Raw genomic sequence first — 17,384 nt, 5'->3', positions numbered from 1 at the left:
AGAGTCAACATTAAGCATGTAGGATTTAGAGAAAGAAAGGAGCAAAGTATAGCCTTTGTGTTTGGTCTGAACAATTAGAAGGAAGGTTGGCATTTACCGGGATGGTATGGTGTGCAGGTTTGAGAGGCAGGGGAAATCAAGGGTCGGGTTTTTCTTTTAATGTTTACTTATTTTGGGGGAGAGAGAGAGTGGGTGGGCACAAGTGAGGGAGGGGCAGAGAGACAGGGGGACAGAGGATCCTAAGCAGGCTCCGTGCTGACAGCAGAGAGCCTGATGCAGGACTCAAATTCACTAACCCCGAGATCATTATCTGAGCCAAAGTCAGATGCTTAAACGACTGAGCCACCCAGGCACCCCAAGAGTTGGTTTTTTAATGTATTAGGTTTGAGCTGCCTGTTTGGTATCCCCATAGAATACACTGAGGTAAGTGATTGTATGTATGCATGAGTGTGGGGTCAAGGGAGACGGCTGTCTGTAGCATTAGACTTGAGTCATCGCATGTAGATTGCAGGTGAAGTCCAGAGACAGGATGCGGTCATCAGGGAGTGACTATAGGTACTCTGGTCCCAAGGATGAAAGCCTGCAGGAGAGAGTGGGAGGGGAGGAATTGGAGAAACCACTAGTGTAGGGAAGACTTTGGAGGAGATTATTTCCAAAGGGACACAGAGAAATTGTTGGTAGTTGGAGGAGATGCAGAGCCAAGGGGGGGTGGTCATGGTGGTCGTTGTTGGGAGAATGTGTAGTAGATTTTTATGTACGTAGGGATGACCTGGTAGGTATTAGAAGTTAGTTCAGGAGACAGAGGGTCAAGTACATCTGGCACAGAGGTTGCTAATGCACAGGAAAGGATTGCTTTGGGGAACATTCACAGTTTGACCATAGTAACCGGTGAGAAGAGCCGACAGATTGGGAGACTTCTAGATATTAAGTGAAATAAGGGTTCTGAAGAGGGAGAAAGATTACTTTGTAGTTGGGTGGTCCTAGGACCTTTCCTAAGCAAGGCAAGGTCTGAGCTTGGTTTCAAAGAGGTTGTATTCATCAGGCAATAAGTTTACTTCATTTTATATTGAGCTTTTTGTATATTTCAAGTTCACTTTACCTGCCACATGCCAGGATCCCAGCATGAAGATTTTCCATTTTTCTTGCAGCTGTTTTGATGAGAAATAAAATACTACTCATTCTCTTTCCTCTAAGTAATCTTTCCTTTCCTTTCCCTCCTAATTTCAGGAACAAACTCTAGCCCTTAGGAAAGAAGGGATTGGAGTTGTTTTGGATTCTGAACTGCCCCATTTGATTGGCATTGATGATGACCTTCTGAGTACTGGAATCATCTTATATCACTTGAAGGTTAGAAATGGCTTAAGTAGAACATAATTTTGTTTTCCGTTTCCTCTTTAGACACTAGCAGGGTTTCCTGTAATACTCTACATCCGTGAACACAACTATTACATTAGAGAATACACTACAAATCTTTGAGCCCTTTGGGGATTTTCAATGGCTCACTGGTGTTCTGTGGTATTAAAAGTTCCCATGTTTATGGAGTTCTAAAGCTAAATGAAGATCCATTTACTTTGCCTGCCACTTTGGAGAATCAGTGAGAGAGAGGTAAGGAACAAAAAGGCAGGCAGACCAAGGAAGGAAAGTTACAACCACCTGGAGCTGAGATTTGCTAGATGTAATTTTCTAGTCCCTCGGGTTAATTATAAAGCGTGTCTCCAGCCTACATTATTGGGCCTGGTCCCAAACTGGCAATTTGTGTCAAGAGAACAGAATTACCACATTAGTATCAGTGGTTGCCTCTGTAACCTTGACTTAGTATCCTCTCTCTGATCCATGCCTTAAAATGAGGATAGTGTTGGATCTGAGCTTTGCAGCCTCCCATAAATTGTATCTTTAGATAGGAAGAACCTCTGGCCCCTAGAGGAGAAACTTGCCAGAAAGGATCAGGAACATCAGTGGGATTACCTACGTGGACAGAGTATGGATGCACACCAAAAATAGGAGCCTACCCTTGTTGAGCAGGAAGCCTCAGGACCTGTGCATTTTCTGGGCAACATGGGACATTGTTACAGAGCCTCAGTGAACTCTAATTGCACTGAGGCTATGGCCTGTCTGGAACATTGCTCAGCCTATCAGCCACCAGCTTGCTTGAGTTTACATGAAAAATGGAGAAACAGACCATTCTTCATGTTCTTGCTAATAAATTCAACTTGACTTTTCTTCCTAGGAAGGTCAGACATATGTTGGTCGAGAAGATGCTTCAACAGAACAGGATATTGGTGAGAATCTTTATCAATTTCTTCTTCCCAGTGATTTTTAAAAATCATTTAATGAAGAATTGTCTTTCGAATGACTAACACGAAAGTGATTATAAAAAAAACCTCTTTTGCAAATACAGTATCGATCAGTATGTGCATTTCTATAATTTTGAATGCAACTCAAATGAATGGAACAGAACAATTAGTTTAGTGAATAAAATGGAATTGTACATCCTTACCCCCACCATATATACATTCTATACTCTGTCACAACTTTCGAGAGTAATTTAAATTACTCTACTCTTGTCACAATGGGATAGTGATGAAAATATGCCAACAGACATAGATAGAGGGTAGCAGATCCCTCAACAGGAAGGATATAGACACCTGTGCAATGATGCCAGAGTGCACAACACACACGCATATGGAGGTATGACTTCTGGGTTTCCTGAAAGTCTTTGCCGAGACCCACAGATAAGCAGTGATTCAGCCCGGGAGCAGGGTGAGGTCTTGTTAGGCTTTAAAAGCATACCCGGGCAACCACTGTAGTGGTGGTGGTTGGTGTGCATGTGTGTGTGTGTGTGTGTGTGTGTGTGTGTGTGTGTGTGTGTGTGTGTGACAAGGTGGGGAGTGGCAGGGGAAGAATTCTGTCTTCTCAGCTGTTTTTAGAATTGCTGGTAATGGACTTGCTTTCCTGCCAAGTGTAAGCTATTCATCACGCCAAAGCTAGCGTAGTTCTGTGTGTTTTACTATTTGCTGTGAAACTGGGAGAGCTGAAAACCAGTTCCCAGAAGTCCTCAGCTTCAGCTGTTTTTTGAGTGGAACTAGGTGTCAGGCCTCCTCTTCTGATCGTTAAATTGTGTGTTTGACCTTTGGGGTTGCTGTAAATGATGATGAGTGGTAAGAACACATGTTTTCTGTGCACAGAAAAGCTCAGTAGTATGGTTCAGTGGAGAACAGTGGAAGCTGTTTGATTTGTACTTCTGAGAAGCTGGCCAAGAACTGTGCCTAAAATTGTGTAGGTTTTTTTGACAGGCGTTCATGTCCATGCCTGGCCACTCACCCAAGTAAGAGTAACTCGGTGTAGTCCTACAAGAATAGGTACTTTAGCGGCCTCATGCTCCGAGAGGTCAGTGGAGGTCATGTTCTCTTAGATTTGGCACAGGCTGTGGTGGTGTGCATCCCAGTGCAGCTTCTGGAGACTTCCTTGGGCCTCTCAAGATCCATGCCAGGCCAAGTTCACCTTTGGTTTCTGCTCCTGGAATGCAGTGTCTATAAGTGCAGAGGTTATAAGAAGGGCCTTGACCCACAGAGCCCTTTTGTTGCTTCCGTTTTACAGTGACCTTTGGGTGGCTGGTGGAGGAAATTTATTCAGCATCTGAGCCACACAATGGTATTCAATTAAGACAAGTTACTTAACTATATTCTCCCTGAAGATGAGAGAAATTAGCATGTGAGAACTTACTTCCTTACACAGGTGAAATCCAGACCCTTTGAGGTAACATTCAGCGTTCTGTCAGCTGATGCCATGAAGTCCTGTAATTCACTTTTCTCCCTGAACATAAATGTTCACTTCATAATATTTACATGGAAAAGGAAGGGTATTCAATATGGAAAAATAAGTAAAGGTTGGGACTCACTGTACTCGATAACAAAGAAGATATTATCTTTCTTTTTTGTTTTTCCAACTTAGTTCTTCATGGCCTCGACCTGGAGAGTGAGCACTGCATCTTTGAAAATGTCGGGGGGACGGTGACTCTGATACCCCTGAGCGGGTCTCAGTGCTCCGTGAATGGTGTTCAGATCATGGAGGCCACACACCTAAATCAAGGTATCTGGTTTTTGGTTTTCAGAGTTCTTTGTGTATGCCGTTGCTAGAGAACAAGTTGGCCAGGTAATGGGAGAACGTGTGCATCTTAGAATTAATTGCTGGTTAGTTATAAGAAATATGCAGACTGTTTGCTTCATTATGCTGTTTTCTGTTTTGCTGGAGGACTTCTTTATAATTCCAGTTGTCTTGTTGAATTAAACATATATATAGTTGTCTTAAAAATTATTGCTCTTATGGAAATATGACTTTAAAGGAATTTTTTAAGTTAAAAAAGCACCTTTCAAATGCAAAACCTTAACACAGTGCCTGCTGTTAGTAACTTTATTACCATATTTGTATTCTTTTTGTGAATAGTTGTGATTGTAGCATACATACAGGATCTGGTATCATAGCTTTTTTTTTTTCTTTTTAAATAATTTCAGTTTTATGAAAAATTTGCAATTCTCATACAAAGAACTTTTTAGTTTTAGAAGCATTTGAAGGTAAATCACCAACATGATGCCCCACCACCCCTGAATAATTCAGTGTTTATTTCCTTTAAACAATGGCATTTTCCTGTGTAATTACAAGATAAGCATCCAGATTAGAAAACAAACTTCGGTACATTCCTGCCATCTGATCCTCAGACGCCCTTCAAGTTGTCGTTTGCCCAACAATGTCCACTGTGGGTCCGGGATTCAATCCGGCATCATGTGCTGCATTGAGTTGCCCCACCTGTCTTGTCTCTTTCAGTCTGGAAGAGTTCCTTTGCTTTCCTCTGACTCTTGGGACTTTGGCAGGTCAAATATGTTGCAGAATGTCCCTTTACACAAGTGTAGTAGCATCTATCTGCTGCTTCCTCGCGATGACACTAATATTGTGCCTTCTTGACAGGACTGTCCGAGAGATGATGCCCTGTTTTTCCCACGTCCTGTTACTGAAGAGATGCTTGCTTTGATCATTTGATTAAAATGGAGCTTGTCAGGCTTCTTTACTATGAAGCTACTCTCTTCCTCCTTTTTATTAATAAGGATATTGGGCAGGATTTTGAGATCATAAATACCCATTCTTTATCACACTTTCACCCACTGGTTTTGGAACCATGTTGGGGGGTGCTGGTGTCTGATTGAATTATTATTCGGATGGATGCCACGTGGCAATCTCCCTCCTTCTACATTAGTTGGATTTTTACTGTAGGTATCAACAGGGTCACATGGCTCGCTATTTTATTTGGTAGGTCTTGGTCTGTCTGTCATTATTTGTTTTGATACACAAATTGTCCCACGTTTGGTGAGTGGGAGTTGCTCCAAGCCGATTTCTGTGTCCTTGGATCTTGTCCCCATCATCGATGAGCACTTCCTTAATTTCTGACACAATAACATGTTCCAGGCTTATCTCTTATACTTTGCTGGAATCAGCCAGTTCTCCAAGGAGCCTTGGTTCATCTCAGTGGAGAATGGGATTTAGAAACTAAGATCTGAGCTCTAGACGTATTCGTCGCTCTTGAGGTGTTGCTGTTCCCAGGTCCTGTTAGTCAAAAGAGTTAGGGAAAGTGTGTGTCTCTGTGTGTACAACACATATTTATGTCTGTATTTATACAACAGTATATTTATGTCTGTATCTGTGTCAGCATTTCAACATCTATATTGCTGACCAGGAGTTCATATCAGTACCTCTAACCCAACACAATATCATAGCATTCTTTCTAGTTTTTTCCTTTTTTCATATTTGTAAATAGCTCCCTTTTCTGATAGTGATAAACCTGACTTCCATTATGTAACCAGTATGCTATCACTTCTGCCCCCTTCTCATGCAGGGATCCTCTTCTTCCTGTTCAGGCTTTGACACCCCATGCTGGACTACCACGCCACTGCCCTCACTCTTCTAGTGCAGACACTGAAACTTACTCCCTTCCCATGCTGATGCCTGCTTTGCATAGTCCCGCCTAATGGCTTTTGTACTGAGTCATGCGAGGAGGAACAAAGGAAAGAGTTGATATGCCTTAAGCCCCCCCCTTTGTTTTCTGTATATTATGCATAGTTTTATGACAACAGTTTTTCGTAGTTACATACTATAATGTATCTGGTTTGACATAGGAATTGGACACATGGGGGAAATTGGACAGATGGAAAGCATATAGTTCAATGGTGTTAGTGAAGTCATGAGCAGAAATCAGTTGTAAGGAGTTGTCTCAGAAATGAAGGATGGTATGGTACCAGAACCATCATCCTTCTATAGGAAGGGTATAGAATCCACTGAAGACATTCTAAAAGCAACTAATGGAGTATCCACCCATGAACCTACCACCAAGTCATCCACTCATCCATTGATCTCTTCATCTGTTTTTGTACTATTAGTATTTTTCAGTGTCAGGGTAAGTTGAGCTTGGGAAACATTTGGGTACCTTGGAGCTGGCTGGGAATGTCAGAGTTCAGCAGTAGCCAGTGACTAGCTCAAACCAAGGATACCATGAGTACCCAGTGATCATTACCAAAGCAGCATTTTCTGCTTGTCTGTAACCAGGACAAGGACTCTGGCAGTAAGGGTTGGAGAAGCTGGTTCTTGCTGGACAGCAGAGTAATAGTCATGGTGAGAGGCTGTCTGCCCTGAACCCAGAAGGTTACCATAATTGGCCAGCAGACAGGAGGTCACTATATAGGGCTTTTCAGTGGCTGTCCTGCTTGTGAGCACACAGACCCAGACCACCTGTTTGTTCACGCTTAGGACCTCAGGTGGAGGGCCTGCTGCTGTTCCTCTGGGCAGCAGGGCTGGTGCACAGGTCATGGTGAGAGGTGGGAGATGGGTCCCCTTGCGCAGTAAAGATCTCTGTAGGGGCTGCATCCCCGTCAGGTCAGGGGAAGTTGACCTTGCTCTGATGACTGTGTATTGTTATGGGATTTTATAAGAGGCTTGTACTGGTTTCCAATATCATTGTTAATGCATGAGTAGAACTTTAGAATTCATTTTGAAATATTTAATCGTTTAATACATCTGGGGTAGACCTAATTTAATTTTTTCCATATTGGTTTATCATTTATTATAACCTTACCTCATGCATGCTAAATACCCACCTCTCTTTCGAAGAAATTTTCTTTCCCAAAAATGAACGCTGACACATAGCAATGTATCGATTTTGTGGCTTTCCACTTTGTTCGTGTACTCTGTATTTCTACTTTTGTACAGGTATCACACAATTTTATTGCTTGTTATGTTTTAATATGCTTTAATTTCTCTTCTTATTTGAGTGTTTTTGTGCTATTCATACCTGTTAATTTTTTCAAAGAAATTGTAGAATCACTGCTTCTACCATTATGGGTCAAATAGTCTCTTGTGGGTCCTCTTGGAGGTTAACTTTTATGTGTAATGGTGTTTCTCTGAAAAAAATCAGTTTTAAGGTCCCAACAATACACTGTAAAAGGAGCTTTTAGAGCACATATTGTTTAACAGGGAAACTACCTAGAACTTACTGTTCAGTATTGGGGTTATCTTCTACCCTTTGCCCACCCACCCCCATAGAAAGATTATTATTTATTTAGTTCAAAGAATTTGCTTATTATTCCACTGCCATCTGCTTATATAGCTATGATTATATCTCTAATTCTCTTGGGAATTGAGGCACTGAAGGTAAGTAATAAATATATTTCCCATATAGTATTTATATCAAGTTTTTTTTTAAATCTTAAATTTTTACCTTAATTGAAAGTCCATTTAAAAAATATGCCTATTCAGGTTAGTGATGACTGAAAGTAAATTTTTGACTTGTCCTCGGAAAGTAGTACTAATTGACATTTAAGGTTAATGGTCAGAATTATCTTTTTCCTGTGGGGTGTCTTGTTTTTATTACCATGGTGCCATGATTTGGGCTTGAGCTCCTCTGGTGCTCTGCTGAGCTACCGACATAAAAATGCCATGTTACAAAGCGTCAAAACACCGTGCACCAAGAACAAATGTCATTAGCAAGTCTTATGGCAGTGAAATGCAAGATGACTTTGTGTTTCAAGGCATTACATGAACGAAGCAACAGAATACCGTTTTTTTAAATGCACATACTTTCAGACTGAAACATCCGACCAAGGAAAGCCATGTGTACGGTCCTTCCGAAATTAAAGGTTAGACTTCTCCACATACCTTCGTTTTTGAGGATTATTAAAATGAGAACTGGAACACATTTTAAAAACACAACATACGCCCTGTGTTCTTTTTGGTTATGAAACTATGTAGTAAAAGCAAAAAGATGTGAATGGGACTAACACATGCCTACTTTGGAATGGTGTTAACCTCTGGAGAGGAAGGGGGAGTCCTGGGGAGTCTTTTATCAGGTAGGGCTGCAGAAGAATTTCCAGCTGTATTTGTAAGATTTGATCATTTAACAAAAACAAAAAACAAAACAAACCAAACAAACAAAAAACAAGACCAAAATGAAAAAGAGAAAGAATATGGACTTCATTAAAATATAATAATTGGGAAACAGAATTAAACATATCAGTATATTCATACTCCAAAAATTACTTGGCTTTTGCCCATGAAGCAGTTTAAGTGAAGGTGTCAAGAAGAGATGGATGTTAACCCAAGTCACAGCCATCTAACTGTATTGAGTCTGCATTTGACAGGATTCCAGGTTTACCCTGCATTGCCAGCAGCTTCCTATCTTTTCACTATCAATTTCCAGTTTATTGCTGATATTTGATACTTAAACGTCTCTTTTCATTAGTAAATTACTTCATTTGGAAATGTGTTAGGCTGTCCCCTTAAAAATCACAGGCAGTAATTACCACTTCCTTATCTAGATCACTTAAGAGATTTGTGAATGTCAACTAATAGGAGATTTACTTGTATTTAGCAGATTTTCACCATTGTGGGAACTTTTTTTTTTTTAACCTGTATCAGTTAACAGCCTTACTTCGAGATTGTATAAACAGTACTTCCCCCGCCTTAAATTATAGGAGTATTTCCGTCTGGCAACATCACTAAAATGAAAAGCGTTTGCTAGTGCCGTGGGAATTAAATGAGATGACATACAGAATGTGTGTTGTCTAAAGCCCGGCACATGAAACCTTTCTCCTCCTCTTCCCTGAGTTCTTCCAGAAGCCACGCACAGCACATGCAGCATCACACCTGAGTGTGCTCTTCCATTGCTGTGTTCTCTGGAGCTTAGCGTTCCTCACTCCCACGATGCCATAGAATGATTGCATCGAATGACTTTATAGAATAATCGTGTGATTCTGTAGAAAGGAGGCAATTGCTAGAGAAGAAAGCATGAATTTGACCAGGGTATCTAGTGCATAGGCCTTGAGCTGTTCTTGGTAGTGACCTTAGGCTTTTCTTCTTCTTTTTTCCAAATACTTACTATGAAATGATACAAAAATCAAGTGAGTTACAGTTCAAAAAGTATTTCAGCATTTTCTTCAACGTTTATTTATTTTTGGGACAGAGAGAGACAGAGCATGAACGGGGGAGGGGCAAAGAGAGAGGGAGACACAGAATCGGAAGCAGGCTCCAGGCTCTGGGCCATCATCAGCCCAGTGCCCGACGCGGGGCTCGAACTCACGGACCGCGAGATCGTGACCTGGCTGAAGTCAGACGCTTAACCGACTGCGCCACCCAGGCGCCCCAGCATTTTCTATATAATTGTTAGGAACTCTTCTCTCTTACGTTAATTATTATTATTTTTGTCCTTTTACTATAAAATGTTACTTGAAAGCTGATAGTTGTTAAAAGGTGATTAATTTTCCCATTCATATCAGTGGACTCCCTTGGTCATCTGGCGGGTTTTTCAGAGCTGTTGAATGTTCATCTCTTCTTTTAGACATGCCGCAGAAACTGTATCTGGGGACTTTACACCTAGGTGCTTCTGAATGCGTTATGCTTGAGTGCCAAAATATATTTGCATCTATTCAAGCACTCAGAAAGAGGTAACAGGTGATCATCTGGGGAGTGGAGCTGAGGAGGCTTTGATAAAATTTTCATTTGCTTAAGCACTGCTGTGAGTTGTTCAGTGGCAAATTAAGAAAGGATTTTAGTGGAACTAGCAAGGGAAATGGATCTTCCAGCAGCTTTTCCAAGGTATTTAATGAACAAAAGAGATCTTTTGTACACTACAGCCAGCCAGCAGATATCAGTGGCTGGCCTCCCAGTTAACTCACCTGTACTTGCTCATAAGTACTCACTATCATTAGATTTTTTCCTCAGACTTGAGATCTGTACATATGATCCCTTTTTCTTGTACATGGATGTTTCAGTCGATGCTTTTGAAAGTCAAAGCCCTGGCTCTTCTTAAAGACTCTACCCAAAGCCCACAGTTCTTAAAAGTGCATCCCCATATCAGTAACATCAGTAGTACCTAGAGCATTTTGAAATGTTCCGTCCTAGACCTACTGAGTCAGAAAATATAGGAACGGGGCCTAGTACTTTAGTTTTTCACAAGCCGTGTAAGTGATGTTGATGAACATCTGATATGAGACCAGCTGACCAAAACTAATAACACTCAAGACAGTTTCTTGGTGTCCCAGATGTTGGTGTACACGACAACCATATGATAGTCCCTTTAACCTCTTTCTTCTCTTCATTGGGTTCATCTCTTGTTAGAGATTTTTCATGACCTCTCTGTTCCTTTTTAAATGTCACTTTTAGCTTCATGTTCCATAGAGTCGCTTGACAATGTGCCTTGGCATGGATTTCTTGATGTTTACCTGTTTTGGATTTGCCCAGCTTCTTGAATCTGTAGGTTTATGTCTTTCTCCAGATTTGGGAACTTTTCAGTTATTATACTCATTCAGTCATAGTCAAAATTAAATAATTTGTTTCCACCCTATAGTCTTTCTTCCCTTCTTCTGGGACTCCAATTACATGACTGTTAAGTATTTTAGTATTGTTCCACAAGTCCCTGAGGCTCTGTTTACTTATTTTTACCCTTTGGTAAACTTTTTTTCTTTTTTCTTTAAAAAAAAATTTTTTTTAATGTTTACTTATTTTTGAGAGAGAGAGAGAGAGAGAAAGCATGAGTGGGGAAAGGCAGAGAGAGAGGGAGACACAGAATCTGAAGCAGGTTCCAGGCTCTGAGCTGTCAGCACAGAGCCCAACTTGGGGCTTGAACTCATGAACCATGAGATCATGACCTGAGCCGAAGTCAGACACTTAACTGAGCCACCCAGGTGCCCCTCTTTTTCCTTTTCAGATTAGATCATTCTAATTGGTCTGTCTTCAAGTTCACGGACTCTTTCTCTGTCCTTTCTACCATTCTATTGAGCCCATCCAGTGTGTATTTTTATTCTGGTTGTTGTATTTTTTTAGTTGTACTATTTGATTCTTCTTTGAATAAATATCCTTTATTTCTTTGTTGTAACATTTTACCTTTCAAGATTATTCTATTTTTGAATATTTATATAATAGCTGATTTAAAATCTTTATCAAATAAGTTCAACATCTCTATGATCTCCACTTTGACATATGTTGATTGATTTTTGCCATACACGTTGAGGTTGCCCCACTTCTTCATATGCTGAACAATACTAGATTGCATCCTGGACATTTTTGATATTTTGATATGAGATTCTGAGTCTTGTTTAAATCCTATGGGAAACGTTGATTTTGCTTGGTTTTATTTTGTTTTAGCAGGAGGTTGACCTGGTTGGATTCAGACTGTAAGTTAGAATTAGCCTCTGGGGGTTGTGATTCTAGTTCCAATGCCAATTCAATTTTCAAAGCCTTTGTGGTGCTATTCTGGTCTGTCCCGTGTGTGCCACCTAAGGGCCTGTCTGGAACCTGAGCCGTAGTCTGTATCTCAGGTCAGTCCTTGAAGTCTTTGTGTGCTGTTGAGGGTCAGAACTAAGTGGCGGAGGAGTTCATAAATAGTTCTGTGAGTCTGATTTCCTGAACTTCTCCTTCTGTGTCAACACTGAAGAGTCTTCCCGTTTCTGTCATCTGGCTAGAAATCTGGAGCTTTATACTACTCTTTCATGTTCTTTCTGTGCTTGTGCTCAAGTCTGGGGCCAAGAAGGAAGAGGGCAGAGAGAGAGAGAAGCTACAAGACTATGCTCCACCCTCATGGAGATCATAGCTTCTCTGATTGGTGAGGGATTTCCCCTTCCTTGTAGGTATAGGCATCCGTGGGCCCCCTGCTGCTTCCTCTGTTGCTGCCAGGACACCGTCTCACTCCACCTTGAACCTGAACTAGAGGGCTTCTCCTGGAGTTCTTTCATTTGTGCTGATGTCAGCTTTTGGGTTTCCTTCTAGACTAAGCCAGGGAACACTGGAGGGTGCGAATAGTACATTCCCTGTCTGTCCATTGGTGCTTCAGATCCCTGTCTTCTTCAGCCCACCTGCTACTGCTTACTTGTCAGGGCCCTCGAATAACTCCTGCCTGCATTCTGCCCACACTGTAGTGGCATTCAGTGGGACAGACAGGGCGGGGTGTGTTTATCCATCTGTGCAGAACCCAAACTCCTCCCACAGGGTGGCTGTAGACTGCCAAAAAGGGAGAAATTTACCCAAAGCTGAATTCTGAAGTGGATGATGCATTTGTCAAAATGGCACATGGTGAAAAAGTGATGTAGATGTGCTTTGACCAAAGTGTGTGGCAAAGAAGTGTCTGAAGCCTGGAAGGTGGGTGAAGTGGAAGCCAGGAGCAGTGGGGGACCAGGGCTGCTGAATTGTGGCAGGTTTCTAGGGCTTGGGAGCCGTAGACTGCAAGGTGTTCACCATTCAGTCAATGCATAATATGGTCGCTGACATGAAGGACAGTGTGACATTTGTGTAGACCAAGGGGGCTTGGAGATGAGCAGTAACACAAGACGGGTGATGGAGGGAAGAGACCCTTGTTGCTGCTTGGAGAGAAGAGAGGCATTTGGAAAGAACTATTTTGGAAGGAACAATAAAATATTGACAGCTTGGAGTGTGTAGGAGGCTAGAACTGAATAGTCGAGCTTGTTACTAACAGAATAAATGGTACTGTTGGCAACAAAGAATATGAAGTAAAGAAAGTTACTAATAGCCTGACCAGTTAGTATAATGCCTTCCATTCAGTACCTTAGAATTTGTCATTTTATATTCTACTGTCTGGAATCATCCTCTAATTATTTCATACACTTTCTGCACTTTTCCTTCAGAAGAATGAAAATTCCTTTTTGCATCTCCTGTCAGGCTTTCAGAAGAGGAAAATCAGCTCCCACTTGCCCCACCCCCACACACATCTAAACGTTTCTTTGGGGATGGGACTGGAATATCTTGGGATTTTTACATAGCTCCAGAGTCAACCCATGCACACACTTGGACAAATAATTCTTGATGGATTATTTGGCTGGAAACCTCAATAACAAAGATTGAAAATCAATTTACTTTCTTCTCCAGAGTCTCACAATGTAGGTTTGCAATTTTTCCTTTACCAAGAGTGAACAAGGATTTAAGTAATTTATCTAAATCAGGAAATTGTAAATCCACATTTGAATTATAAATGTTGAAAGGGAGGGGGCCAGGCCTATGTGGCCTTTTGACAAGGTGTCATGTGTATTTATATCCTTCACAAATACTAGCAGACGACCCGATGGCATGCTTTGACACTGACGTCCGTTACCCTTGATGCTGAGTGCCTGTCACTTATCCAAGCTAGCTGTGAACCCCAAGCCACCTATCCTGTTTGAATTTGTCAGTATTCATATGAAATTTTCTTACCACAAGCACCATGTCAGATCTTAATCTTCCCCGTCTCATTGCCTGAAGCCGTTTGGAGATAGAGAAAAATTACTATAATGCAGGTGTCTTAAGTAATAACATCAGTGTCACAAGAGCCCAAGGCCTTCAAACATATTACTTAGTGCGTTCTCAAGTACTGGTGTTATTAGTGGAAATCAGACTTTCTTTTATCAGGTCCTCCAAATGGTGCCATCATCATAACTTATTTTAATGTAAATATTTTGAGGATGTTTTAAATCAGAAGGAAAATGATCCTACACAAACAAGTTTTAAGAACTTCACCCATCCTGCCTTACCCTGACCTGTATCTCAGTACCATTCTAGAAAGTTACATTCCCTGAGGCACCTGGTTGACTCAGTCAATTGAACGTTTCAGGTCTCATGGTTTGTGGGTTCGAGCCCCGCATCAGGCTCTATGCTGATAGCTCAGGGCCTGGAGCCTTCTTCGGATTCTGTGTCTTCCTCTCTCTCTGCCCCTCCCCTGCATGTGCTGTGTCTTTCTCAGTCTTTCAAAAATAAATGAACATTAAAAAAAATAGAAACTTAGGTTCCTAGACAGAGATTTGCTTTTCTGACAATTGTATCCAAAATGAAAACTTCTCTTTCACAGAGCATGCTTTAGCCGTCTGTTATATCCTGTCTGTGTGCTTGGTGGGGTGGGGCGAGGCTTTCTAAAGTAATCAAATTCAGAATTTGGAGACTGAAGCAAAATTTCACCAGGCCCCTTATTTTTTGGCCTCTAAACTCCTGTTACATTGGACCATCCACTTTTGGGAAGTATAGTTTTCTTACATGTTTGTATTAATTATAACCCAGAATTAATTAATTTGTACATCATCACCTCAGAAATATTCATATGACAACATTTAATAGGATAAAAGAGTTGATTTATTTGTGCCGTAGCAGAATTAGAAAATCTCACATAAAATTTGAGGGTAATTAATAGTGATATTAACGATTATTGTCACTATACTGCTTAGAAATCCATAGAAATGTTTACATGTTTAATTTCACTTTCAGTGTACCTGAAATACTAAAACAGAAAATCTTCTGTGAAATCAGCATTCAGTGGTTTCATTCATAGAGATTTAAGCAAAGCATTTTTTTTTTCTTTCCTTCTATCTTTTTTTTGGTTGTTGTTAACAAGTGCCTCTGTGTACCCTTTTACAATGTCATTTCCCTTCCATTTCCTTTTAAGACCATCTGGAACTTGTCTACCTTCTGGTATTTAACAGGCTCTGAAGTAAACTCAAAGAAGCCATCATGCATTTTAAGGAGGCTTAGATATGCTCTAAAAATTACAAACTAAACGCATCAGAAAAGTCCATCTGCTGTGACTAATCATGTTAACCTCCGATCAAGGAGTAGTTCATGGTTAAAGAGTTTAAGATCTGGAAGGAACCTTAGAAAGTATCCAGTTTGATGACTGGATAAGGAAACTAAATTCTGGAAAGGGTGAGCTTAACTCACCTTTGGCCACACAAGAGTTTAGGGCAGGGCAGATGCTCTGGGTCTTAACACACACAGATATTAGGTAGATATGTACATATACGTACGTGCATGTGTGTGTCTGAGTGTGTGTGTGTGTATATACACACATACATACATATATACATACATACATATATATACATACATACATATATACACACACACATACATACATATACATTTATATATATTCATGAGTAAGTAGGTTGGTAGGTAGGTTGGTAGATACACTGATGGATAGATGTCCCAAGTTTTTCTTCTAGAGCTTCAGACCCATATTTCTGCCTGCCAAAGCCATCTCAAATTCATTATGTATAAAACCAAACTCAGGCTTTCTCTCCCAACCCAATATTGGTCCTTTTTCAGTATTCTCAGTCTGTGTGAACAGCTCCCCATCCAACCTGCTGTTGCCTGCCAGTACCCAGGAACATCTTCTTTACCTCCCTTGTCCCTATATGCAGCCCATCATGGGGTCCTATTGACCTTATCTTCTACATATCTTCCTGATTTGTTTATTCTCCTTCTCTCCTCTCCCCTTCCCCCCAGTGCTGAACCACCATTGTCTTTGACCTGGACTCTTGCAATAGCCTCCGACCTTATTTATCTGCATCTACCCTTGCCCTCTTTGCTTCCTTCTTCAAACAGTTGAAAGAATGAACTTTCTGAAACTCTCATCCAATCATGTGATGCTGCACAAAGCCTTTCACCATCTTCTTATGCACCCTCATGAAGTAAAAGTTGCTTTACTGTATCTTGAAAGATTCTATGTGGTCTCTTCCTTTCCCTCTCTCAAGCTTCATTGCGTGTGCTGTTCTTCTCCCTTTCCTGTGCCGTAGGCATTTAATTGTCTTCCAGTCACTCAGCATCATCACCACCACCACCATCAGTTTTTCCTGCCATGGGACCTTTACACATGCCACTCCCTCACTCTCCGTGCTTCATCCTCAGAGCTTGTCTTAGGCACCGCTTCCCACTTCTTCTTTCCCTAACTTCCTCTAAATCAACCCTCTTCTTATGTGCCCTTTGAATACTGGGCAGGGTATCTCTCCTTTAGGTGTAGCTTTGCATCTAATTGTGGACTTATTTGATTATTCACCTCTCTCTCTTATAAATTCCATGAGGGCAGGGCATATGTCTGACTTGTTCAACTTTGTATCTGCAGTGCTTATCACAGTGACTAGCATGCAGTCAAGGTTCATTAAGTACTTGTTGAATGAATGAATGAATGAACAGCAGCATAATGTAAAAACAAAGCCAATTTTTTAAGTTAGTAGGTTTGTTGAGTAAAGGAATAAAATGAAATAGAAAGAAACCAGCCTTAACAGAGCCTCTTTTTTTTTTTTTTTAATGTTTAATTATTTATTTTGAGAGAGAGAGAGTACACACGCAGGAGGGGTAGAGAGGGAGGGAGAGAGAGAATCACAAATGGGCTGATTTGGGGCTCGATCTCATCAACCATGAGATCATGACCTGGACCGAAATCAGGAGTTGGACGCTTAACCGACTGAGCTACCCAGGGGCCCCTAACAAGCCTCTTTCTGTGTGCCAGGCAGTTTATGCACATTATTTAGGTAGAAACAAGGGATGGTCATGGATAATTTTGTTTTCTTTTATAACTCTTAAAGGGATTTTTATGTGTATTTCATGCAAATACATGGGTGGCAAGATTATTTTCAATGATTTAATATGATATGAAATATGTCTCTGAAATGCCATTTCTATTTTTCCATTAACATATTTTAGCACTTTTCAACCTGCATGGCTGGGCATTTGATTAACAGGAAAAAAATTAAAAAAAGAATTGGATTAAATGTAATTAGCGCATTGAATGTGATTGCCTTATTAATCTCTAATTTCACTTCCAGAGCATTAAATATACCTATATCCTAGACATGGCTGCTTAACTTTTGACTTCTCTGTATGGCACACAGTTCTGAGTCCTGGTCATAAAAGGCATAGAAAACACCTTTCTTAATTATGGTAATGGTGCCTTTTCATGATTGGAAAATATACGAATATAATTTTCCATGAGGGGGATAAGCAGGTTGTAGATTTGGTTACTATCCACTGTTAATACTTTTAAGTCTCTGAAAACTGTGTTCTTGTTTTCATACGGACTCCCTCTCTGCTAAATAATG

General features: G+C 40.8%; 1 protein-coding gene across 5 annotated transcripts in view; it reads left to right on the top strand.

Moving 5' to 3' along the window:
- Nucleotides 1–17,384, top strand: part of KIF16B (kinesin family member 16B) — a 290,777-nt gene that overhangs the window by 142,940 nt on the left and 130,453 nt on the right. For all 5 annotated transcript variants that reach the window (XM_030310126.2, XM_030310127.1, XM_030310125.1 and 2 more), the window contains exons 13-15: nt 1,228–1,347; nt 2,228–2,279; nt 3,952–4,089. In XM_030310126.2, the coding sequence (XP_030165986.1) occupies nt 1,228–1,347; nt 2,228–2,279; nt 3,952–4,089 (310 nt within the window). The remainder of the gene's footprint in view (nt 1–1,227; nt 1,348–2,227; nt 2,280–3,951; nt 4,090–17,384) is intronic.

Source organism: Lynx canadensis, chromosome A3, assembly GCF_007474595.2.
Source record: "Lynx canadensis isolate LIC74 chromosome A3, mLynCan4.pri.v2, whole genome shotgun sequence".
Lineage (NCBI taxonomy): Eukaryota > Metazoa > Chordata > Mammalia > Carnivora > Felidae > Lynx > Lynx canadensis.
This window is presented reverse-complemented; position numbering and strand designations above follow the sequence as displayed.